The sequence below is a fragment of the Culex pipiens genome, chromosome 2 (genome assembly GCF_016801865.2).
Source record: "Culex pipiens pallens isolate TS chromosome 2, TS_CPP_V2, whole genome shotgun sequence".
NCBI classification, from domain to species: domain Eukaryota; kingdom Metazoa; phylum Arthropoda; class Insecta; order Diptera; family Culicidae; genus Culex; species Culex pipiens.
The window spans coordinates 117,832,666-117,859,915 of NC_068938.1; the positions used below are offsets into that span (position 1 = coordinate 117,832,666).

The 27,250-nt window shown below is 31.5% G+C and overlaps 2 protein-coding genes across 6 annotated transcripts in view; both read right to left on the bottom strand.

Moving 5' to 3' along the window:
- The window catches only part of LOC120417925 (protein unc-79 homolog), a 217,400-nt gene that overhangs the window by 157,346 nt on the left and 32,804 nt on the right, over positions 1-27,250 (bottom strand). For 3 of the 5 annotated variants that reach the window (XM_039580161.2, XM_039580163.2, XM_039580164.2), the window contains exons 7-11: positions 10,990-11,132; positions 10,797-10,925; positions 10,631-10,726; positions 10,429-10,564; positions 10,290-10,369 (exon numbers count right to left, since the gene is read on the bottom strand). In XM_039580161.2, coding sequence (XP_039436095.1) covers positions 10,290-10,369; positions 10,429-10,564; positions 10,631-10,726; positions 10,797-10,925; positions 10,990-11,132 — 584 coding nt within the window. Of the gene's footprint in view, positions 1-10,105; positions 10,232-10,289; positions 10,370-10,428; positions 10,565-10,630; positions 10,727-10,796; positions 10,926-10,989; positions 11,133-27,250 lie in introns of those variants that run through there. The other 2 variants (XM_039580165.2, XM_039580162.2) reach the window with 2 other exon arrangements.
- Positions 2,314-4,446, bottom strand: LOC128092731 (uncharacterized). Its single transcript, XM_052707181.1, has one exon. It carries the CDS (start codon positions 4,429-4,431, stop codon positions 2,317-2,319), a length of 2,115 nt encoding a protein of 704 aa, XP_052563141.1. The 5' UTR covers positions 4,432-4,446; the 3' UTR covers positions 2,314-2,316.

The window sequence follows — 27,250 nt, forward strand, 5'->3', positions numbered from 1 at the left end:
GCCTAACCGCTACTCGTTGTTGTCCCATCATCGGCTCAGTAGACACGGTCGAATGTTTCGTCTCCTTACAGGTGTCGCACCTGTTGATGTACTTCTTCAAGTCTGCGCTCATTCGAGGCCAGTAGAACCTCCTCTTGAGCTTCTCAATGCACTTTTCGAATCCTATGTGCAAGCAGCCGTCGTGTTCTTGCCGCATGACTTGCTCTCGTGCTGATTCTGGTACACACTCCTTCCATTCAAATCTGTAGTCCAGCACGTCGGACTTGGACGACACAAACTTGAACAGCTTCCCGTTCTCGATGCGGAAGTCCAGATACTTCTCCGGATCATCCTCAACAGCATTGTACAGATTCCGGTACCAGTTGTCGTCATCGCCCACGTCGAGCGTCTCAATCGACCGCGACAGCGCGTCGGGTACGATGTTCTCCTTTCCCTTTCTGTGCTTCACCTCCATGTCGTACTGCTGGAAGGTTATGCTCCAACGACTCAGACGCGACGACGACCTCCACTTTGCTCGCATAATGAACGTGAGCGCGGATGAATCGGTCACCAGCGTGAAATGAGTGCCCTCAATATAGCAGCGAAACTTCTCGATGCAACGGAGAGCAGCTAAACCCTCTTTCTCCGCAGCATGGTAGTTCAACTCAGCACCCTTCAGCTTCTCTGAGTGATACGTGATCACCCTCTCCACACCATCGTGAACCTGTGTCAGAACTCCGGCTATCGCGGTGTCGCTTGCGTCCGTTTGGACACAGAACGGTAGCTTAAAGTCGGGATTGGCCATCACTGGAGCTGAAATCAGCCTCTCCTTGATGGCCCGAAAAGCTAAGTCTGCTGCTTTGGACCACACCACTCGCTTCGGCTTGTTCTTTAGCAAGTCCGTGAGCGGCGCAGTAAGTTCGCTGAACTTATCGATGAACCTACGGTAGTAGTTGACCATACCGAGGAATCGTCTCAGCGATTTGACCGAGTTTGGGGCCTCATATCCTAAGATAGCTTGGACTCTATCTGGATTAGGCCGCATTCCTTCTCGCGACAGGATGTAACCGAGATACGGCAATTCGTAGCAACAGAACTTGGACTTTTCGAGGTTGATGCGCAAATTCGCGTTTTTCAACCGCTCCGCAAGTTCTGTCAGTTTCGCAATGTGGTCGTCAAACGTGTGACTGGCCACCACAATGTCATCTAAATAGACAAAAATGGACGGCTCAAGTGCCCCGAATCCTAAGACTTTGTCCATGAGCTTGCTTAAGGTTGCCGGGCTGTTGATCAGTCCAAACGGAAGTCGCTTGAACTGGAATAATCCCATTCCGGGAATGGAGAAAGCGGTGTACTTCCTGCACTCCTCACTCAACGGCACCTGCAAGAACGCCTGGCTCAAGTCTATGGTGGACAGGTACTTGAACGGCCCCAGATGACTCAATATTCTGTTCTGATGGGGCAGAGGGTACGCATCCCTCTTGGTGCGCTCGTTTAGCTTACGAGCATCGAGACACAGCCTGATCTCCTCGCTGTCTCTCTTCTTGACCGGAACGACCGGCAACGCCCAATCCGACTCCGACGGTTCGATGATTCCGTCCCGGAGCATCTTTTCCACAGCTATATGAATCTTCTTCTGTATTTCTGGGCTCCACGGATACGGATTCTTCCGGACCGGTTCGGACTGTACGAACTCCTCCTTCAGCTCGATTTTGTGTTCCAGCAGGTCCGTCTTTCCGACGACTCCTTCGCTGGCAACGAGAAACATCTTCTGTACATCTTCCAACTGTTTTTTCTGCTCTTCTTCTAATTCTTCTTCTGCGTCTTCTAGATCTTCATCGACCTGCTCATCAACCACCTCGACGGATTCCATCGTTGGCCTGATGCCGAACTTCTGCCAGAAGTCGTAGCCGAGGATGCACTTCCTGTTCAGCTTCGGCGCGATCATCACGGACAGAATCTTCGTAACACCATTGAACGTAATCGGTATGTCACTACACCCAATCACCTCTAAACTCTCACCTCCGGCTGTCTTCAAATCAATATTCGTGGGTTTCAACTTTAAATTCAACAACTTCACTAACTTTCTTCCACCAACACCTAAAACTGTGCGCTGTGCACCACTATCAAGAAGTCCAACAACCGATATTCCCAACATTTCCACTCTTGCAAACGGCCTACGATCGCCGTTGCTCACTGTAACAAGCATCGTTGCCACTTCAGCATCTTCTTCTTTCTTTTCTCCATCAACCCTCGAATATCCTAGCTGTTGGAGTGCTTCCGACGCTTCGGTATCTTCGTGAGGTCTTCTGGAGCTTCCCGTGAGACTGACTCGCCTCACTGAGCAGTCTTTTGCATGTTTTTTGCTTCGCAGTACGGGCAATCTTTCGTAGAAAAACCCGGAAAACCACACCGCACGCAGAACACGCTCCTCTCCTGCCGGCATTCCTCGTGGCCATGACCTGCAACGTGACAATTGTAGCAAATATCCCGTTTGACCGGAATATACGCCTTCACGATCCGCTGTAAGGCACTGGTTCCACTCGAACCTGCAGCAGTGTTGTTCTCGCGATTCTGGGTGTTCGGTTTCGGTTGAGACCTCTCGTCAACCCTTGGTTTGTTCTCCTTCTGATTTCCGTTGCTCTGCTGTCTCTGCTGTTCTGGCTTCCACGAGCTTTTCTGATTGTAGTTTCCGTTGCTGTTGTTCTTGTTGTAGTACGGACGGTTTTGTTGGTTCTGACCTTGCTGTTGGTAACCACCCTGCGATCGGTTTCCACCCTGGAAACGATTCGAGTTCTGGTACCTATTTCCGGTGTTCTGGTACGACGACCGCTGTGTTTGCACCTCCTCCACGTGCGCTGATCGCGGCGTGTACCTTTCTCCCTTCTGATACAGCTTCCAATTGACAGAGTCGAATCGCTTACCGAATTCCTTCATCGATGGAATCGTCTTGATTTCTGCGGCTAGCATCGCTATTTGGCAGTCCTCGCGAGTATTGCGGAAGAGAACGTCAAACTTCCGTTTCTCATCCCACGGATTCGTCATACAGCGGAAGATCCGGACCATGTCCAAGTAATAGTCCTGGAACTTCTCCCTGGACATTTGCTTGCGATTGTTGGCCTGCCGCTCATAGACGTAATCGATGTCGATCGGTAAGAATTCGCTCTTCAATTCCTCCACCAACTTCTTCCATGAACCCAGTTCATTATTCCCGTTCACTTCCATGAACCAAGAACGTGCTTTCCTCGTGAACAAATGATGCGCACACTGGAACAACTCGGACTCAGAAATGTTCTCTGAACGAGCGTTGAACTCCACCTCCTTCAAAAACTCGTTCAGTTTCCTCCCGTTGTCCATCCCGTCATAACGAACCGTCCACTTATGCACCGGTAAACTCCTACCAAATCCGGTTTTCTTTTCTTTCGGTTCATCCTTGCCGGAATGAACTTCCTCTGGTTTGTTATGTTCATTCTCTGAGTTACCGAAGCTCCCCAATGAACTATTTCGTTGGTTAAGCCACGCGAGAAAATCCCCTGGATTCTGCTGGCTTTTCCCCTCGTTCTTTTTGTCCTTGTTCGCGTCTCCTCCAACCTGTGTACTGTTGGCTGGCTTGATCTGTACTTCCGGTTTTTCTTTCTCCACCTCTTTCTCAACCTGTTTCGCTTCGAGAACCTTAATGTGTTCCAACAACTTGTTGACCACGTTAAGTATTTCCACTTTTTGTTCTTTCCACTGTTCAAATTCAGCTCTTTCCACGTCACCAGGTTTTCCAACACCATTTCCACTACCAACTCCACTACCAACTCCACTACCATTTCCTTTACCATTTCCACTAACAGATCCAGTTTCACCAACAATTCCTTCAATTTCCTCTCCATTATTCTCTTCGGTACTTTTCCAAGATTCATTATCTTCTTCCACAACTTTTCCATTTCCTTTTTCCGCATCCTGCTTCTTCATTATTTCCGTTAGACTCTGGTTAATGAGTGCTAACTCTGCTTCACGTACTTCGGGCAAATGTGACGAAATGGAAAAGAAAGTATTTAGCAGCTTCATACACGCTCGAGCTGTTTCTGCTAATGAATTCAGTTCATCATCCTTGGTGGTGTATGTTCTCAAACGTTCCAAGCGGAAAACGCAATGCAGAATCCTAGTCTTGAACGACTGTTCTGGTGCTTGCTTGGATTTCCGGTTTTCCAAGTGGGACTTAATCTCACTCACTTTCAACTCACACGCTTCCAATTCATCCAACACTGAACCATTCATTAACTCATACTCAACATGTTTCAATTCTCTCTCTTCTTTTAGGCGATTACGCAACGCACGTTCGGCTCCGCTGCGCGATGAATCAAATGGGATGTCGCGGATCTTCAGCTCATGTTCGAGTTCATCAACGGTCAAATGACCCGTATTCATTCCTCGATACAGTGACAACAAATGAGCCATATCCATCTTGAGTGCAAGGAAAATCAAAGATCTTGTAATTAAAAAGAAAATTCATTTAAAAAAAAAACTAGAAATGAGCAATCACAACTACAAATTTAAAAAATACATAAATTGATTCGCTAACTGAGATAATTTGATAACCTAGTGGATGAAACTGTTCATTGATGAACACCAACGGATCAACAATGAATTGAAAAAAACCTAGAATTGAATTACGCTCTTGAATGAATGAGCAAATAGCGAATAATTGTAAAAAACCTAGTGTAAGTCGAAACTTTTGTAATCGTACTTTTGTACGGGGAATAAATAACTTATTTTGCCTGGTGTTTTCACTCAACTAGTCCGAAGGAAACGACACTCCACCGATACGAATTCTATTCCGGAATTCAAACAAAATTTTACGAAATCTCCAACCAATTACTTTGCCAATGTCTGGTGGTCGTTCATCCTAGCGTAGACTTCCAAAACCCCTCCTCGGAACTCAAAAATTCAAATATTAGCGTCACTTCTGTTTGTATTTTGACGATTAGACAACTTTTGCACCTGAATAATGGGCGTTTTCCCAGAGAAGTGGGCAAATCGTCTAAAGTCCTCAAGTGAACCCAAACACGAAACAGTTAAACTAATTTCTAGTTGGGCGCCAAGTGTAACTAATGGTGGGCTACCCCAGCATCAGTGAGACCCCCCTCTTTGCCTCAGGGTCGGCATGTTAATCCGGAATCGGAAAGGGAAACACTCGATTGGACCAACGGACAAAACAAACCCACTTTATTCCGGAAACTCGTGTTTTATTCAGCAGACTCAAGCTGCGCGTTCTTCGTTCCTCGATCCCCCACTTCCTTACTATCTAATCCTACCTCACACGTCCTTCTTCCTTCTTCTTCGGGCCCTTTCCGGAACTGCTGCTTCCGCTTTCTCTCCACTCTCAGCTCGCGTTCCTGGAACAACGGCTACACGCCTCCACCGACCTCCGGGACTCGGTCAACCGGGGCGGGACACGTCTTCCTCTCACGTTCAGCGACCACTATGGGCGGTCAGATACTGTTCTCGTACTCGACCCTCTTCTGCGCCACCTGCCTCGACGTTCCCGAGTGTGTTGACGGACTCTGGGACTACGGCGGACGAATCCACCGGTCTGCCTGGTTTCCGGCGTCGGTTGGTGTAACGGCTGGCGAGGCTGGCGTCTTATCTCGCGACGGTTGGTCCACAGACCAAAATGGCGGCGTCGCGAGGGCGGTTCCCACACCGGAACGGTGTCGCGGGCGATCCTCGTGCGTGAGCGATCGTGCTCGGCGGTACGATGTACCGCGCGGGGAATACCGCGGGTGTCGGGTGGCTTACGGCGGACGAATGCGTCTGTGCCGGCCTGTACGCGAAGCGTACGAACACCGAGGGGTTCTGTAGGCACAATGGGGACGGAAATTAGCGATGGCGGAGGGAGGTTGGACGGCGATAGATCGGGGAAGCAACGGTATTTACCTGGATGTCCACAAATCAACGCAGGCTCCTCCTGCTTGCGTCCGGATCTCCAGATCGTCGGACGGCTTTTCTCCGGGATGGCGTCTACCGGATCTTCCACTTCACTTATAAAATTTCACTACTTCGTGACGGTGATTTTCACGGATATCGACCGTCCTCTTCAAGATACCAGGCAAAGTGACCGTTGCAATGGCGGGGTTTTCCCAGCGATCCTCAACCTCCCCCTTCTGGACTCCTTCGTCCCATCGTCCCATCGTCTTGGTCATCGCCGCTACCCAAGGCGGGCGTTTGCGATGATCTCGTGCGCTCCTGGCGGTGACTAGCGCAACTAGCGGTGCAGCTTTGGTAGCGTCCGTAGGGGCTGGACAGCTACGCTAGTAGGTCGTTCTGCCCGCAAGCCTGCTCAAGTGCTCCCTCCGTAACTTGCCGCGGAACAAACGATCGCACTAATCTTGGGATGCAAATACCATAGGTTACACATTTAATACCAGCAAATAATGCTTCAAAACATTAAATCAGCACTTTTCTCTTGAGAAATATTTCAAGTGGCGCACAGTGATGCCTATTTAATGCCTCACCGAAAGCTCGAACAAAAAAACTGCTTTATCGACGTCATCGCTGGGGGAAAAAAAAGAACAGCTGCTCCACACACTTGGTGGTGGGCCTCCTTTGTTTTTTTTTTTCTCCTGTTGCGTGTCATGTGTGAGTGTGACACTTTGATCTTATTCTTGCATTTTTCTCGTCGATCTCAAGGATGCGCGCCAGCCAACTGATGTATTCTGAAATGAGTGTTTGTTTTGAAAGTTTTAATCGATGTGGTTGATGCATCGAACATTAAGGAAGGTTTTCTTTATGCTGTTTCGAGTTTCTGGTTCATGAGAAAAACCCGTTGTCATTTCGTTGGACGGAAATTATTTACGAGTCACACAGCAAATTGCGGCCAGCCAGTAAGTGCAGTGCAATCAATTACGGAAAGCTTGAGGTTATTAGGGACAAGTACTGGCTAACGGCTAACGGGAACTGTTTTTTCGGAGGAGTGCTTGGTCCACGGTTGGCAAAATTTCACAAAGTGTATCAGACTTCCGGAAAGCAGCTTATTGCATGTAAGAAAAGTAACTAAATTTACCAGAGAACTTTTGATATTGTCCTTTGTCCATTGGACATATGTTTTGAAAAATTTGGCTTAATTACAGGCTGCAGTTTTCCACAAAAAAAAAAACAAAAAAACACTTCAATCGGCGGGAATTGAACCCAGTTCACGCAAAATTATAACATATGCACACTGGGGGAACTGCGCCTTAGCCCGCACGCTTATTAGAACGGTATGACGGGAGAAGGATCAAAGTCAATAAGACATGTCTGGCTGAAATGTTTCCCGTATCGATGGGTTACTTTGTTGATAAACATCAAATGCTTTGAAGCACATTTTCAAGGTCGTAAATGGTGATTTAATGCCAGTTGTAATGATGCAAAGTTTTGGTACTTTGAGGCATTCGCAAAGCTTATTTACTACTTCAAAACATTCGAGTGCTGATTTAGTACTGAATTAATACTTCAATTTAGTGCTTGTGGTTACTTGGGTAGGTTCTCTACTTCAAAACGGTCCATATGACTCGCGAACAGTTTTTGTTTAATCAAATGCTCTCGTGTCGATATTGCCAGTTTGTAAAAATAGTGTTTAACCCTCTAACGCCCATGGTTGCACCAGAGCACCACTAATGTTTCACTTCAAATCGAAATTTCTCGAAAACTAATGAATGAAATGATCTCATTCTTCCTGCACAGTGTTATTTAAGATGTTTACTGCCTCAAATTCAAATTCCATCCAATTTGGTCAATTATGTAGAAAATGGCAAGGAAACCCGTAAAAAATATCGATTTTGCTGTGGGTGGGAAGGGGTTAATTATTTTTTCCAAAAATACATCATTTTTGTTTACGTTTTTGGCTTGTAAAAAAAGCTGGTACTTCATCAATGTGGATGAAATTCGGTCAGAAGTTAATTAATATGTTCCCTAAACATGTGCAAAAAGAAACAGTTGAAAAAATAATATCAAATCTCAGAGAAATTCGATCTCAAAGTCTTAGTACTCTGGTGCTAGATGTTCCTCGTCTTGCACTGGGACGGGACGGCTGGATAGAGTCTTCTTTTTGAGTGTTTACGTTTGTATTCTTCTTCTGTTTTTTGCAAGAAAATTTATGTTCGAATACAAATATCTAGCAATCTGTGATTCAGATAGCTTGACAATCCAAATTTTCTTGATGATTTTTTTCAACTCAGTGCTCAAGCATGCGGATGACTTTTTCTTTGGTTGAAATGTTGTTTAGTTTTTCCTCGCAGATTTTTTTTTATTTGGCTGTTAAAATTTGCGGTTGGACGTGGGTGGAGAATCCTGAGTTTATGTTCCATCGTTTTACGGTGGATCCGTTCATAAGAAGCTGCCGGATACAAATCACTAGAAATGGTTGGCAAGTCAAAGATGACTCGAGGTCACGCTCGAGGTAAATGATACGATACGATCACGACGAGTCAAACAATTTTCACTCGAGTTTTCACTTCTTGAAATTTTAATGGGTTTTTTATATGAAAGATTTTTAATTTTCATTTGGATTTGAAAAATGCAATATGATTTAAATGCGTTTTCTCACTTTATTCTAAAAAAAAATCCTAAAAAGCCTGCAAGTCATTAAATGGGAGGGGAGAATTTTTCTTAGATCTGCTCCTGACGTTGTCCCGTTCCGCAAAGAAAGTAAATAAATCATTCCCAGTTCCCTAAAGAGGAGCACACTTGAAGAGTATCAGGGCCGGCATTTACAAAGCGAATTCAACGGCAATTTTTACTCAAGTTAACATTCGCACGCCCTAAGGTGTCAGAATCGAAAGAAATGACTGGCAAAAACTCAAATTTGTACCAATTCATTCACTTCAAAGAGCAAAAAGTTTGTTTTTCAATTTGAAAAAGTGCGAAAAAATAAAATAGGCTAAACTGAGGCCATTATTTTTGTTTGCTTTTTAAATCCAGTTCTACGATGTTGTTTCTTCACGCGCACACATTAATTTCACGGGAAGCTCAGGTTTAATATTGTTCAATCTAGATGACATTTCTATGTAACGCGCAAAAAAATAACAATAGTTTTAAATGGGCAAAAGAATCGTCAGTTCATGAAATGTATTGTTTTTTTTTTTAAATGAAAATGCTGAAAAGACAACATTCGGTGTACGATAGAAATAAATGCCTTTCAATTGAAAATATTTTAATCAATTTATTAATGCAATTAACAATTATTTGTGAAATTGATTTAAAAAAGTTTTTTTTTTGTCAATTCAAATTACAAAACTTCTCATTTTCTCCTTATAAGAAAGGACTGGTTTAGGTTGACAGAAGCGGCCATGTTGAAAGTGGTTTAGTTTGACAATAGGTTTTTTTCTCTTTGTTTATCCCATCCCAGGTCTTGCAATTAGAAATAAAGTAACAATCGTGTAGTCATCGTATGTTTGACGAATATATTAATAAGATATTTTTTGTACTCCCATGGGCGTTAGAGATTTAAGCAATCGAATCTAGAACCCACTGAGAATTTTGGCTCGAGCTTCTACTCGATTCAGGTTCCATCTCGAGCCAGATCGTGTGAAGGGAAACGATCATCAGTTATGCTGGTCCGAGCAGGGATTGGAACCCCGATTTACCGTTTACGAGGTGGAAGCGTGGTTGCCTCTCACCCAGTCGGCCTGGGTTCGATCCCAGACGGTCCCGGTGGCATTTTTCGAGACGAGATTTGTCTGACCACGCCTTCCGTCGGAAGGGAAGTAAATGTTGGTCCCGGACTAACCTAAAAAAGGTTAGGTCGTTAGCTCAGTCCAGGTGTAGGAGTCGTCTCCCTGGGTCCTGTCTCAGTGGAGTCGCTGGTAGGCAGTTGGACTAACAATCCAAAGGTTGCCAGTTCGAATCCCGGGGTGGATGGAAGCTAGGGTGTAAAAAGAGGTTTGCAATTGCCTCAACAATCAAGCCTTCGAACACCTAGTTTCGAGTAGGAATCTCGCAATCGAGAACGCCAAGGCAATGCTGTAGAGCGAATAATTTGATTTTTTTGATTTTGAGGTGGTAGCGTTACCATTAGGTTACGTGGCTTGGTCGTTTAATCACTTAACATTTTTACGACAGTGTAATATTTTTAAACGTATTATAGGTATTTAACGTATATAAGGTATTATACAAGTTATGGAAAAAATAACAAACAAAAAAAAGTACCCTCCAGCGACTGTTTAAAGAAGCTCCGTTCAAAGCCGTTAACTACAAAGTGATGAAAGAAACTCTTGACAGGATTAACCTAACACGAAAATTGGAATATGAAAGGTTGAAGAAACATTAAATTTGTTTATACATACAGAACAAACATGCGGCATATGCACTAACACGCCACCAACCGAATGAGGCTCTGGTTGAGGTACGGCGACTGGAACAGGCCCTGGGAGAAGAAAAAAAGAAATAACAGTTTTTTTTAGTTTATCTGATAATAAAGCAAACCTAACGGTCCCAATGGAATCGGTAATGGTGCCATTGATAGAGAAACGTCACGATCTCGTATTTTGTTTTCTTTGTCAGATTCTGGAGGACTTTTCCTTGCAATTTTCTCATCATCAATTATTTCGGGAAGGGGTGCCTACAAACAGCAAATGAAATCAAGTAGTTGACATTTGGTATATATTTCAAAATATTTAAACGTTACATCAGGTGGACGCACTGGATTTAGTGGCGCTAAATACTGCACAAGCTTTGTCGAGAGCTGATGCCACATTACGGATGCTTCACAATAACCGCATTCCTTGATTTGGATTAATAATTTTATAGTTTAATTTAAAAAAAAAATGGGTGTGAAAATAATGTTCATGTACCTTGGATGAGCAGATATGGTTTCCCAAGCCAACTTTTGCTGCTGTTACCATACATTTTAGAAGTCGGCAGATACTTTCTGAAACATTTGTATAAATTCCTGTATGTTGTTCAATCTCTTGTAATTCCATCTGTAAAAATAAATACACCAAAATTTACTATTTGCGTTTATCAAGTTTAGTTCTTCAGTCGCACTTGTTTCAATAAAATATCCAGCATCAAAATACAACATGTTAGATTATGTTCCGCATCACTGGAAAACTCTGTATGTCTCGAAATGGGAGCTTCATCGTCTGATATAGCAGACGTGTTAGCGGAATCATCCTCAACAACTGGAGCTGCAAGAAAATTGTTATTTCAGATATTAGAACTAACCACTGCATTTGAAGCTTGAATATACAGCAATTCCCCACGAAAACAGCATGATTCAAAATAAAAGTTCTCCTATCGGGCTCAATTTTTTTCTGGGGGTTCCTGGCCGAAATTATTAGACCCGTATTTTTTTTGTTTGGCCATTGGGGTGACCTACGCCGTGTTAGGGTGGTCCGAAAAATGGCAATTTTCGTCGATTTTCGCAAAACCCACTTTTTCAAAATCAAAATCATATCTCCGCGTCATTGCATCCGATTTTAGCTGTCTTAGGCGCAAAAGAAAGGTGATTAGTTTGGCTATTTGGGAAAAATAGTAAGAAGTTTCAAAAATCTAGCTTAACATTTGAAAAGGTCGTATGCAAACTTAAAATGCTGTTTTGAAGGTCTCGGGACCGAAGAGCCTATGTCTGAAAATATTTTTACCTAATTCCTAGGAAAATTTTACATAATATATCTAAAAGTGGTGAAGTTATGTTTCCAATACTCTTACCAAGGCGTACGATACCACCTGGAGAAGACTGGTCTTAAACCAACTGCGTGACTGCAACATAGAAGGGCTGATGTTGAAATTCTTGGACCGAATGCTGGAAAATCGCTCATTTAGAGTTTTTGTGAACGGCCAGCTGTCGCGAAGCAAGATCATGGAAACAGGCCTCTGCCAAGGATCAGTAATCAGTATTGAGCGTCACCTTGTTCTTGGTGGCTATCAACACCTTGGTAGCACGGATGCCGCCCAGCATAACAACACTCTTGTACGCAGATGATGTTGTACTGCTGGCAGAACTCAACGGGATTTAAAATTTCTGCGGAGAAAAGCGCTACGGTCATCTTTAGAAGCTACGGAACGCGGAAACCACCGAGCAGAGCAGCACTGGGAAAATGAATGGGACTCTGATCCCAACCAAAAAGCAGCACCGATGTTTGGGCGTTATCCTGGATCAACATTTACTGTTCAAGACACACAGGGAGGAAGTGAAAGCGGCTTGCCGACAACGAGTCCAGCTAATCCGTTGTGTAGCATCTAGGTCATGGGGTGGAGATAGAAAGACTCTAATCAAGCTGTACAGAGCCAGAGTGTTGGAGAAAATTCTGTACGCAGCACCTATAACAACTGCCGTCAGTGACAACGTCCTGAAGATCCTCGAGCCAACACACAACACAGGCTTGAGAGCTTTCTGTGGTGCGTTCCGTACTAGCTCTGTAGATAGTCTCCAAGCTGAAACAGAGTGTTCTTTGAACAGCGGACAGCGATCTACGCCGCCAGAAAAGCAGCCATATCAGCACAGAGCATAACCCAGCCAACAGAAGACGACTCACAATCAGCAGGAAGCAGCACCGAGAGCAGCTACGATAGCAACAGTTCAGGAGAGGAGTGAAATTCGACTAGGCATCGAGGTCCGCACCGTGGAGTGGAAACTGCTGAAACAAGAGGAAAGGCGATACTTGAAGAGCTGGAACTACCGTTACCCGAGCTGAAGATATTCACATTACTGTAACATCTGGTTCGCCGAGACCTTCCTCAGTATAGGGACTCTACAAAAACACCTCAAGGTCGGCACGCTTATCCACACTAGACTAATCGGACACAGGAAAACACTTGAGCTACCAAACGAAACACCACTTTAATTAACTTTTGTGCACACTTTTATTTTCCCACTTCCTCCTACTAACTTCCTTCCCCTTTCCTATCCTCAACTTTCCCACTTTCTTATCATCTATCTGACCTGTTCCTTCCGGGTTCTTGGGGCCCCAGTAGCTCGACGATCACCCAGCTTCTCCTCCTTCCAGCAATCTCCTCCGGATGACGATTACGCGACCTCCGGTCGCTTACAAAGATCCTGACCTGTTCCTTCCGGGTTCTTGGGGCCCCAGTAGCTCGACGATCACCCAGCATCTCCTCCTTCCAGAAATCTCCTCCGGATGATGATTACGCGACCTCCGGTCGCTTACAAGGATCACGGTTCCCGATCCTGGAACTCGGTAGCGGTTGATGCGCGTGGCTTCTGGTGGACCCGTCCGAACGTCCTGTGCTCCATCCAATATGGTGACGGATTGGGTCTTCGGCCGGTGTTGAGGTTGGCCGGAACATTGCCCGTAATCGAGCACCAAGGACGTGGACACATCGGGGTTGTTGGGTTCCACGGAAGCGTCCGAAACGTCCGGCTTCGACGGCACTCCGTCGACCAGGGATGACACTAAGGGTCAAACATTGAGGGGTCCTTTTCACAGGACACATAAGTACTGGGTCACACTTGGTTTTACGGCGGCAATTACCTGCTGTTCGACAGACTTCTAGGCCGGTCTGTCTGGTTACGGGTCCTTCGGGCAAATAGACCGATTCCCGGTTCTTGACTTCGCAAGTCATCTACGGTATTGCCGTCAACCAGACTTCTGTCAATCCTTGCTACCAATCGGCTACCAAACTGTTATCAACGTCGGTTTCCTTTGTAGACTCCTTCTTGTGGGGTAGCAATCGTGGGGGTATGGAACTGGCTGCGTACTGCTAGGGTGTCTTGGCTTTTGTTTGCCCTAGCCAGTGGGAGTAGAGAAGCTCCGCCCAATAACTCAAGTATATTCCTGCATGCTATTTAACGCGATACAAACAGAGTCACAGTAAAGAGTGGGGCAGGAACTGCCATCGGTTACATTACCATCGTGTCCCCCCTGGGAACGCAGACGGATCCGGATAGACAAATCATTACTCGAAGCTGAACGAGCCGGAGCATAACTTCAACACTACTGAAGGAGATCTTCGTGTCCCGAAGAAACACGGAATATCGCTTGTGTAAAACAATATTCACCGATGGATCAAAGAAAGATGGCAGGGTCGGTTACGCGATGGTTAGAGGGGACTTGGTTGTTCGAAGAATAATCAGTGATCTGAGCAGTATCTTTGCTGCGGAGTGTGGTGCGATCACTGAAGCGCTCAGGTGGATAATTGGTCAGAATCGCGTGGGACCTACCTCATCTGTACAGATTCCTTGAGTTCCATCACGGCTTTGGGGAAACGAAAAACCAAATGCAGATGGAAGGACGAGATCAACATCCTACACAATCAGGCAGAATGTAATGGCACGGAGATAATCTACATGTGGGTGAAGTCATGTAGGAATAGCAGGCAATGAGAAGGCAGATGAAGAAGCAAAGCAGTTATTGAACGACAGAAACATCTGGGACAGAAGCGTAGAATTCAAGGAGTTCAGGACGGTGATCAAGAAGAGGGCTGTTTGGCGCTGGAATGCGGAATGGAGCGGAAAAGTGGGCAACAAACTACGAGAGGTGAAGAACTCGGTACTACCCTATCGAGATGTATTTGTTGGATCGAGAAAGGAAGACGTCATTCGGACAACACTCAGGATCCCTGTTTGAAAAATGTCGCACGTCGTACGAGTTGTCGCACGATTTTGATTTCACCGTTTCGATATCGATTGGTCGAAAGGACGACAAACGTGCGACAAACACTCGACATGCTCGACATTGTTTTTTCCATCGATTTACCTTCAATTCGACGTCGATTATCGCAAACAGTTTGACAGTTCTCTTCAGTTGATCTTGTTCGGACTTGATTGCAACCGAGTCGAACCGAGTTGTTGGTTTTAGGCTTTGGGAATACTTTGGACAGTTTAAAGGTAAGTTGTGTTCTAGGCTGAATTACTTTTTCTGCCGGAATGTTCCGGCCGGAGTGGGCGACCGACCGAATCAAAGTGTCTTGTATTCCAGATTTCGGTCTTCGTAGCGGTATAGGAGGAAGAGGAGGAGGAGGGCGTGCCATTCCAGAAGACTGAGGAAGCGATTGGTGAGTCATGTTTTAGAAACGATGGAGGAGGTGTTCTGGAAGTGCGATTGGACGATCAAAATTAAAAATAGGATGAATGGAACATCACAAATTCTTAACTTTTCAATTCAATAATTTCAAACAGAAAAATAAAAAAATCTAAAATACAAAAGCTTAAAAAAAACTTCAACGCTGATTTGATTTGATAATTGTAAAATTAAATTAGAAACTTTTTCTTCCTTATTTAAAATTCTAGCATTCCAGAACTTAAGAATGCAAGAATTTGAAAATTCTAAATTTATTTAATTTCTTGATTTTGTGCAAATTGTAATAATTTTAAAATTTTTGAATTTATTAATTCTTAAAATTCTCAAAGTCTTCAAATATTTAAAAAAATAAAATTCTAAAATATGAAATATTGAAATTGACAAAAAATTAAATACTAATTCTCTAATTCTTAAATACTAAAATTCTTCAATTCATAAATACTAAAAATCTAACATTATAAAGTTCTTAAATTTCCAAAACGTTTATCGCACGAATTTGAAAATTCTAAAAATTATCAGTTATATTATTCCAAAATTGTAAATTCTAAAAATGCTAAAATTCAAATTATTCATATTTTTAAATAAAAAAATACAAATTCTAAAAATTATAAAAATTTTAAAAATGAAAAAAAAAACAAAGTACAAAAATTATACAAAATATTTTTTTTAAGTTTTAAAAATGTAAAAGTTTTGAATTTCTTTTAAAAACTTTAAACTTTTAAAAATTCTTTAAAAAAAATCTAAAAATTCTTAAATTTTAAATTGGAAAAAATCTACAATCTATCATTTTTGAAAATTTTCAAGGATTTTACAAAGTATAAATAAAAAAAAATGGTCTAAGTTATACTTAGTTATAGTCAGGAGTTATAAAAATATCACGAATTGAATTAAATATTTTGGTATTGAGGTACTCTAAAATAAAAAAAAAAAGAATTTTAAAATTTTAGAATTTTGGAATTGGAGAATATTAGAATTTTAGAATTTTAGAATTTTAGAATTTTAGAATTTTAGAATTTTAGAATTTTAGAATTTTAGAATTTTAGAATTTTAGAATTTTAGAATTTTAGAATTTTAGAATTTTAGAATTTTAGAATTTTAGAATTTTAGAATTTTAGAATTTTAGAATTTTAGAATTTTAGAATTTTAGAATTTTAGAATTTTAGAATTTTAGAATTTTAGAATTTTAGAATTTTAGAATTTTAGAATTTTAGAATTTTAGAATTTTAGAATTTTAGAATTTTAGAATTTTAGAATTTTAGAATTTTAGAATTTTAGAATTTTAGAATTTTAGAATTTTAGAATTTTAGAATTTTAGAATTTTAGAATTTTAGAATTTTAGAATTTTAGAATTTTAGAATTTTAGAATTTTAGAATTTTAGAATTTTAGAATTTTAGAATTTTAGAATTTTAGAATTTTAGAATTTTAGAATTTTAGAATTTTAGAATTTTAGAATTTTAGAATTTTAGAATTTTAGAATTTTAGAATTTTAGAATTTTAGAATTTTAGAATTTTAGAATTTTAGAATTTTAGAATTTTAGAATTTTAGAATTTTAGAATTTTAGAATTTTAGAATTTTAGAATTTTAGAATTTTAGAATTTTAGAATTTTAGAATTTTAGAATTTTAGAATTTTAGAATTTTAGAATTTTAGAATTTTAGAATTTTAGAATTTTTGAATTTTAGAATTTTAGAATTTTAGAATTTTAGAATTTTAGAATTTTAGAATTTTAGAATTTTAGAATTTTAGAATTTTAGAATTTTAGAATTTTAGAATTTTAGAATTTTAGAATTTTAGAATTTTAGAATTTTAGAATTTTAGAATTTTAGAATTTTAGAATTTTAGAATTTTAGAATTTTAGAATTTTAGAATTTTAGAATTTTAGAATTTTAGAATTTTAGAATTTTAGAATTTTAGAATTTTAGAATTTTAGAATTTTAGAATTTTAGAATTTTAGAATTTTAGAATTTTAGAATTTTAGAATTTTAGAATTTTAGAATTTTAGAATTTTAGAATTTTAGAATTTTAGAATTTTAGAATTTTAGAATTTTAGAATTTTAGAATTTTAGAATTTTAGAATTTTAGAATTTTAGAATTTTAGAATTTTAGAATTTTAGAATTTTAGAATTTTAGAATTTTAGAATTTTAGAATTTTAGAATTTTAGAATTTTAGAATTTTAGAATTTTAGAATTTTAGAATTTTAGAATTTTAGAATTTTAGAATTTTAGAATTTTAGAATTTTAGAATTTTAGAATTTTAGAATTTTAGAATTTTAGAATTTTAGAATTTTAGAATTTTAGAATTTTAGAATTTTAGAATTTTAGAATTTTAGAATTTTAGAATTTTAGAATTTTAGAATTTTAGAATTTTAGAATTTTAGAATTTTAGAATTTTAGAATTTTAGAATTTTAGAATTTTAGAATTTTAGAATTTTAGAATTTTAGAATTTTAGAATTTTAGAATTTTAGAATTTTAGAATTTTAGAATTTTAGAATTTTAGAATTTTAGAATTTTAGAATTTTAGAATTTTAGAATTTTAGAATTTTAGAATTTTAGAATTTTAGAATTTTAGAATTTTAGAATTTTAGAATTTTAGAATTTTAGAATTTTAGAATTTTAGAATTTTAGAATTTTAGAATTTTAGAATTTTAGAATTTTAGAATTTTAGAATTTTAGAATTTTAGAATTTTAGAATTTTAGAATTTTAGAATTTTAGAATTTTAGAATTTTAGAATTTTAGAATTTTAGAATTTTAGAATTTTAGAATTTTAGAATTTTAGAATTTTAGAATTTTAGAATTTTAGAATTTTAGAATTTTAGAATTTTAGAATTTTAGAATTTTAGAATTTTAGAATTTTAGAATTTTAGAATTTTAGAATTTTAGAATTTTAGAATTTTAGAATTTTAGAATTTTAGAATTTTAGAATTTTAGAATTTTAGAATTTTAGAATTTTAGAATTTTAGAATTTTAGAATTTTAGAATTTTAGAATTTTAGAATTTTAGAATTTTAGAATTTTAGAATTTTAGAATTTTAGAATTTTAGAATTTTAGAATTTTAGAATTTTAGAATTTTAGAATTTTAGAATTTTAGAATTTTAGAATTTTAGAATTTTAGAATTTTAGAATTTTAGAATTTTAGAATTTTAGAATTTTAGAATTTTAGAATTTTAGAATTTTAGAATTTTAGAATTTTAGAATTTTAGAATTTTAGAATTTTAGAATTTTAGAATTTTAGAATTTTAGAATTTTAGAATTTTAGAATTTTAGAATTTTAGAATTGAATTTTAGAATTTTAGAATTTTAGAATTTTAGAATTTTAGAATTTTAGAATTTTAGAATTTTAGAATTTTAGAATTTTAGAATTTTAGAATTTTAGAATTTTAGAATTTTAGAATTTTAGAATGTAGAATTTTAGAATTTTAGAATGTAGAATTTTAGAATTTTAGAATAGAATTTAGAATTTTAGAATTTTAGAATTTTAGAATTTTAGAATTTTAGAATTTAGAATTTTAGAATTTTAGAATTTTAGAATTTTAGAATTTTAGAATTTTAGAATTTTAGAATTTTAGAATTTTAGAATTTTAGAATTTTAGAATTTTAGAATTTTAGAATTTTAGAATTTTAGAATTTTAGAATTTTAGAATTTTAGAATTTTAGAATTTTAGAATTTTAGAATTTTAGAATTTTAGAATTTTAGAATTTTAGAATTTTAGAATTTTAGAATTTTAGAATTTTAGAATTTTAGAATTTTAGAATTTTAGAATTTTAGAATTTTAGAATTTTAGAATTTTAGAATTTTAGAATTTTAGAATTTTAGAATTTTAGAATTTTAGAATTTTAGAATTTTAGAATTTTAGAATTTTAGAATTTTAGAATTTTAGAATTTTAGAATTTTAGAATTTTAGAATTTTAGAATTTTAGAATTTTAGAATTTTAGAATTTTAGAATTTTAGAATTTTAGAATTTTAGAATTTTAGAATTTTAGAATTTTAGAATTTTAGAATTTTAGAATTTTAGAATTTTAGAATTTTGAATTTTAGAATTTTAGAATTTTAGAATTTTAGAATTTTAGAATTTTAGAATTTTAGAATTTTAGAATTTTAGAATTTTAGAATTTTAGAATTTTAGAATTTTAGAATTTTAGAATTTTAGAATTTTAGAATTTTATAATTTTAGAATTTTAGAATTTTAGAATTTTAGAATTTTAGAATTTTAGAATTTTAGAATTTTAGAATTTTAGAATTTTAGAATTTTAGAATTTTAGAATTTAGAATTTTAGAATTTTAGAATTTTAGAATTTTAGAATTTTAGAATTTTAGAATTTTAGAATTTTAGAATTTTAGAATTTTAGAATTTTAGAATTTTAGAATTTTAGAATTTTAGAATTTTAGAATTTTAGAATTTTAGAATTTTAGAATTTTAGAATTTTAGAATTTTAGAATTTTAGAATTTTAGAATTTTAGAATTTTAGAATTTTAGAATTTTAGAATTTTAGAATTTTAGAATTTTAGAATTTTAGAATTTTAGAATTTTAGAATTTTAGAATTTTAGAATTTTAGAATTTTAGAATTTTAGAATTTTAGAATTTTAGAATTTTAGAATTTTAGAATTTTAGAATTTTAGAATTTTAGAATTTTAGAATTTTAGAATTTTAGAATTTTAGAATTTTAGAATTTTAGAATTTTAGAATTTTAGAATTTTAGAATTTTAGAATTTTAGAATTTTAGAATTTTAGAATTTTAGAATTTTAGAATTTTAGAATTTTAGAATTTTAGAATTTTAGAATTTTAGAATTTTAGAATTTTAGAATTTTAGAATTTTAGAATTTTAGAATTTTAGAATTTTAGAATTTTAGAATTTTAGAATTTTAGAATTTTAGAATTTTAGAATTTTAGAATTTTAGAATTTTAGAATTTTAGAATTTTAGAATTTTAGAATTTTAGAATTTTAGAATTTTAGAATTTTAGAATTTTAGAATTTTAGAATTTTAGAATTTTAGAATTTTAGAATTTTAGAATTTTAGAATTTTAGAATTTTAGAATTTTAGAATTTTAGAATTTTAGAATTTTAGAATTTTAGAATTTTAGAATTTTAGAATTTTAGAATTTTAGAATTTTAGAATTTTAGAATTTTAGAATTTTAGAATTTTAGAATTTTAGAATTTTAGAATTTTAGAATTTTAGAATTTTAGAATTTTAGAATTTTAGAATTTTAGAATTTTAGAATTTTAGAATTTTAGAATTTAGAATTTTAGAATTTTAGAATTTTAGAATTTTAGAATTTTAGAATTTTAGAATTTTAGAATTTTAGAATTTTAGAATTTTAGAATTTTAGAATTTTAGAATTTTAGAATTTTAGAATTTTAGAATTTTAGAATTTTAGAATTTTAGAATTTTAGAATTTTAGAATTTTAGAATTTTAGAATTTTAGAATTTTAGAATTTTAGAATTTTAGAATTTTAGAATTTTAGAATTTTAGAATTTTAGAATTTTAGAATTTTAGAATTTTAGAATTTTAGAATTTTAGAATTTTAGAATTTTAGAATTTTAGAATTTTAGAATTTTAGAATTTTAGAATTTTAGAATTTAGAATTTTAGAATTTTAGAATTTTAGAATTTTAGAATTTTAGAATTTTAGAATTTTAGAATTTTAGAATTTAGAATTTTAGAATTTTAGAATTTTAGAATTTTAGAATTTTAGAATTTTAGAATTTTAGAATTTTAGAATTTAGAATTTTAGAATTTTAGAATTTTAGAATTTTAGAATTTTAGAATTTTAGAATTTTAGAATTTTAGAATTTTAGAATTTTAGAATTTTAGAATTTTAGAATTTTAGAATTTTAGAATTTTAGAATTTTAGAATTTTAGAATTTTAGAATTTTAGAATTTTAGAATTTTAGAATTTTAGAATTTTAGAATTTTAGAATTTTAGAATTTTAGAATTTTAGAATTTTAGAATTTTAGAATTTTAGAATTTTAGAATTTTAGAATTTTAGAATTTTAGAATTTTAGAATTTTAGAATTTTAGAATTTTAGAATTTTAGAATTTTAGAATTTTAGAATTTTAGAATTTTAGAATTTTAGAATTTTAGAATTTTAGAATTTTAGAACTTTAGAATTTTAGAATTTTAGAATTTTAGAATTTTAGAATTTTAGAATTTTAGAATTTTAGAATTTAGAATTTTAGAATTTTAGAATTTTAGAATTTTAGAAATTTAGAACTTTAGAATTTTAGATTTTAGAATTTTAGAATTTTAGAATTTTAGAATTTTAGAATTTTAGAATTTTAGAATTTTAGAATTTTAGAATTTTAGAATTTTAGAATTTTAGAATTTTAGAATTTTAGAATTTTAGAATTTTAGAATTTTAGAATTTTAGAATTTAGAATTTTAGAATTTTAGAATTTTAGAATTTTAGAATTTTAGAATTTTAGAATTTTAGAATTTTAGAATTTTAGAATTTTAGAATTTTAGAATTTTAGAATTTTAGAATTTTAGAATTTTAGAATTTTAGAATTTTAGAATTTTAGAATTTTAGAATTTTAGAATTTTAGAATTTTAGAATTTTAGAATTTTAGAATTTTAGAATTTTAGAATTTTAGAATTTTAGAATTTTAGAATTTTAGAATTTTAGAATTTTAGAATTTTAGAATTTTAGAATTTTAGAATTTTAGAATTTTAGAATTTTAGAATTTTAGAATTTTAGAATTTTAGAATTTTAGAATTTTAGAATTTTAGAATTTTAGAATTTTAGAATTTTAGAATTTTAGAATTTTAGAATTTTAGAATTTTAGAATTTTAGAATTTTAGAATTTTAGAATTTTAGAATTTTAGAATTTTAGAATTTTAGAATTTTAGAATTTTAGAATTTTAGAATTTTAGAATTTTAGAATTTTAGAATTTTAGAATTTTAGAATTTTAGAATTTTAGAATTTTAGAATTTTAGAATTTTAGAATTTTTAGAATTTTAGAATTTTAGAATTTTAGAATTTTAGAATTTTAGAATTTTAGAATTTTAGAATTTTAGAATTTTAGAATTTTAGAATTTTAGAATTTTAGAATTTTAGAATTTTAGAATTTTAGAATTTTAGAATTTTAGAATTTTAGAATTTTAGAATTTTAGAATTTTAGAATTTTAGAATTTTAGAATTTTAGAATTTTAGAATTTTAGAATTTTAGAATTTTAGAATTTTAGAATTTTAGAATTTTAGAATTTTAGAATTTTAGAATTTTAGAATTTTAGAATTTTAGAATTTTAGAATTTTAGAATTTTAGAATTTTAGAATTTTAGAATTTTAGAATTTTAGAATTTTAGAATTTTAGAATTTTAGAATTTTAGAATTTTAGAATTTTAGAATTTTAGAATTTTAGAATTTTAGAATTTTAGAATTTTAGAATTTTAGAATTTTAGAATTTTAGAATTTTAGAATTTTAGAATTTTAGAATTTTAGAATTTTAGAATTTTAGAATTTTAGAATTTTAGAATTTTAGAATTTTAGAATTTTAGAATTTTAGAATTTTAGAATTTTAGAATTTTAGAATTTTAGAATTTTAGAATTTTAGAATTTTAGAATTTTAGAATTTTAGAATTTTAGAATTTTAGAATTTTAGAATTTTAGAATTTTAGAATTTTAGAATTTTAGAATTTTAGAATTTTAGAATTTTAGAATTTTAGAATTTAGAATTTTAGAATTTTAGAATTTTAGAATTTTAGAATTTTAGAATTTTAGAATTTTAGAATTTTAGAATTTTAGAATTTTAGAATTTTAGAATTTTAGAATTTTAGAATTTTAGAATTTTAGAATTTTAGAATTTTAGAATTTTAGAATTTTAGAATTTTAGAATTTTAGAATTTTAGAATTTTAGAATTTTAGAATTTTAGAATTTTAGAATTTTAGAATTTTAGAATTTTAGAATTTTAGAATTTTAGAATTTTAGAATTTTAGAATTTTAGAATTTTAGAATTTTAGAATTTTAGAATTTTAGAATTTTAGAATTTTAGAATTTTAGAATTTTAGAATTTTAGAATTTTAGAATTTTAGAATTTTAGAATTTTAGAATTTTAGAATTTTAGAATTTTAGAATTTTAGAATTTTAGAATTTTAGAATTTTAGAATTTTAGAATTTTAGAATTTTAGAATTTTAGAATTTTAGAATTTTAGAATTTTAGAATTTTAGAATTTTAGAATTTTAGAATTTTAGAATTTAGAATTTTAGAATTTTAGAATTTTAGAATTTTAGAATTTTAGAATTTTAGAATTTTAGAATTTTAGAATTTTAGAATTTTAGAATTTTAGAATTTTAGAATTTTAGAATTTTATAATTTTATAATTTTAGAATTTTAGAATTTTAGAATTTTAGAATTTTAGAATTTTAGAATTTTAGAATTTTAGAATTTTAGAATTTTAGAATTTTAGAATTTTAGAATTTTAGAATTTTAGAATTTTAGAATTTTAGAATTTTAGAATTTTAGAATTTTAGAATTTTAGAATTTTAGAATTTTAGAATTTTAGAATTTTAGAATTTTAGAATTTTAGAATTTTAGAATTTTAGAATTTTAGAATTTTAGAATTTTAGAATTTTAGAATTTTAGAATTTTAGAATTTTAGAATTTTAGAATTTTAGAATTTTAGAATTTTAGAATTTTAGAATTTTAGAATTTTAGAATTTTAGAATTTTAGAATTTTAGAATTTTAGAATTTTAGAATTTTAGAATTTTAGAATTTTAGAATTTTAGAATTTTAGAATTTTAGAATTTTAGAATTTTAGAATTTTAGAATTTAGAATTTTAGAATTTTAGAATTTTAGAATTTTAGAATTTTAGAATTTTAGAATTTTAGAATTTTAGAATTTTAGAATTTTAGAATTTTAGAATTTTAGAATTTTAGAATTTTAGAATTTTAGAATTTTAGAATTTAGAATTTTAGAATTTTAGAATTTTAGAATTTTAGAATTTTAGAATTTTAGAATTTTAGAATTTTAGAATTTTAGAATTTTAGAATTTTAGAATTTTAGAATTTTAGAATTTTAGAATTTTAGAATTTTAGAATTTTAGAATTTTAGAATTTTAGAATTTTAGAATTTTAGAATTTTAGAATTTTAGAATTTTAGAATTTTAGAATTTTAGAATTTTAGAATTTTAGAATTTTAGAATTTTAGAATTTTAGAATTTTAGAATTTTAGAATTTTAGAATTTTAGAATTTTAGAATTTTAGAATTTTAGAATTTTAGAATTTTAGAATTTTAGAATTTTAGAATTTTAGAATTTTAGAATTTTAGAATTTTAGAATTTTAGAATTTTAGAATTTTAGAATTTTAGAATTTTAGAATTTTAGAATTTTAGAATTTTAGAATTTTAGAATTTTAGAATTTTAGAATTTTAGAATTTTAGAATTTTAGAATTTTAGAATTTTAGAATTTTAGAATTTTAGAATTTTAGAATTTTAGAATTTTAGAATTTTAGAATTTTAGAATTTTAGAATTTAGAATTTTAGAATTTTAGAATTTTAGAATTTTAGAATTTTAGAATTTTAGAATTTTAGAATTTTAGAATTTTAGAATTTTAGAATTTTAGAATTTTAGAATTTTAGAATTTTAGAATTTTAGAATTTTAGAATTTTAGAATTTTAGAATTTTAGAATTTTAGAATTTTAGAATTTTAGAATTTTAGAATTTTAGAATTTTAGAATTTTAGAATTTTAGAATTTTAGAATTTTAGAATTTTAGAATTTTAGAATTTCAGAATTTCAGAATTTCAGAATTTAAGAATTTAAGAATTTTAGAATTTTAGAATTTTAGAATTTTAGAATTTTAGAATTTTAGAATTTTAGAATTTTAGAATTTTAGATTTAGAATTTTAGAATTTTAGAATTTTAGAATTTTAGAATTTTAGAATTTTAGAATTTTAGAATTTTAGAATTTTAGAATTTTAGAATTTTAGAATTTTAGAATTTTAGAATTTTAGAATTTTAGAATTTTAGAATTTTAGAATTTTAGAATTTCAGAATTTCAGAATTTCAGAATTTAAGAATTTAAGAATTTTAGAATTTTAGAATTTTAGAATTTGAGAATTTTAGAATTTTAGAATTTTAGATTTAGAATTTTAGAATTTTAGAATTTTAGAATTTTAGAATTTTAGAATTTTAGAATTTTAGAATTTTAGAATTTTAGAATTTTAGAATTTTAGAATTTTAGAATTTTAGAATTTTAGAATTTTAGAATTTTAGAATTTTAGAATTTTAGAATTTTAGAATTTTAGAATTTTAGAATTTTAGAATTTTAGAATTTTAGAATTTTAGAATTTTAGAATTTTAGAATTTTAGAATTTTAGAATTTTAGAATTTTAGAATTTTAGAATTTTAGAATTTTAGAATTTTAGAATTTTAGAATTTTAGAATTTTAGAATTTTAGAATTTTAGAATTTTAGAATTTTAGAATTTTAGAATTTTAGAATTTTAGAATTTTAGAATTTTAGAATTTTAGAATTTTAGAATTTTAGAATTTTAGAATTTTAGAATTTTAGAATTTTAGAATTTTAGAATTTTAGAATTTTAGAATTTTAGAATTTTAGAATTTTAGAATTTTAGAATTTTAGAATTTTAGAATTTTAGAATTTTAGAATTTTAGAATTTTAGAATTTTAGAATTTTAGAATTTTAGAATTTTAGAATTTTAGAATTTTAGAATTTTAGAATTTTAGAATTTTAGAATTTTAGAATTTTAGAATTTTAGAATTTTAGAATTTTAGAATTTTAGAATTTTAGAATTTTAGAATTTTAGAATTTTAGAATTTTAGAATTTTAGAATTTTAGAATTTTAGAATTTTAGAATTTTAGAATTTTAGAATTTTAGAATTTTAGAATTTTAGAATTTTAGAATTTTAGAATTTTAGAATTTTAGAATTTTAGAATTTTAGAATTTTAGAATTTTAGAATTTTAGAATTTTAGAATTTTAGAATTTTAGAATTTTAGAATTTTAGAATTTTAGAATTTTAGAATTTTAGAATTTTAGAATTTTAGAATTTTAGAATTTTAGAATTTTAGAATTTTAGAATTTTAGAATTTTAGAATTTTAGAATTTTAGAATTTTAGAATTTTAGAATTTTAGAATTTTAGAATTTTAGAATTTTAGAATTTTAGAATTTTAGAATTTTAGAATTTTAGAATTTTAGAATTTTAGAATTTTAGAATTTTAGAATTTTAGAATTTTAGAATTTTAGAATTTTAGAATTTTAGAATTTTAGAATTTTAGAATTTTAGAATTTTAGAATTTTAGAATTTTAGAATTTTAGAATTTTAGAATTTTAGAATTTTAGAATTTTAGAATTTTAAAATTTAAGAATTTTAGAATTTTAAAATTTGAATTTGATGATGATGATGATTTGATTGATGAGATTGGGTCATACCAAAAATGCTGATATTTGTAAACGATTGATCATTAATTTTTTTTAAGCATTCTCAAATTTGGTACATTTTTAAATAACTATAATAGTTTCAGATTTTAAAACTATTTGCAATACTTTGAGTTTTATACGTTTTCAAATCAAATTATTTTAGATGTCTTCATGTATAATTGTTCTAAAATGATAAAATTTTGATAATTCATAAATTTAGTTTTTCTTTTACAGTTCAATAATACATATTTGAAATTTTATTGTCTTGAAATTTTATTATTATTATTATTATTGAAATCAGAATTTAATTAATAAATTCTTGCCAATTGTTGACTGATGATATATTTTTTCAGGCAACAACGAGGGCAACACACATTTTCCAATCTGATCCTGCCGGATACCATGCGTCCCCGTGTGGTCCCGCGTGGCTTTCGTAGAACCCACGGAAGCAGCCACGTTTCCTCGTACTCCGGTAAACATCAATCCGTCGGAGATCCAAGATTGGCGTCGCATCCGGGTTTCGATCAGCTCGCCGAGGAGCAAATGTCCAACACGACCAAGCCGCCTCGGAAGAATACCAATATCCAAACCGGAAGCTGCGGTCAAGGCAAATCCCGAAGGAAGCCAAGTTGGAGAAGAATCGGCGGTCCGCAAGTGAAATTAGGTGAACAAGTGAATATTTTTGTAAAATTTTGACAGATTGAATAAAAAAAACAATAAAAATAAAACAGCGGTTATTTCAACTGCAACATAACCTAAAAATCCGAAATGACAGCATACGACAATAGCACGACATTCTAAATAACAAAACCGTGCGACGTCGGTCGAATGTCGTACAATTTCGATGATCGATCGCACGACAAATACGACATT

Coding starts and splice junctions, on each gene's coding strand:
- LOC128092731 (XM_052707181.1), bottom strand. CDS start 4,431: ATGGATATGGCTCATTTGTTGTCACTGTATCGAGGAATGAATACGGGT.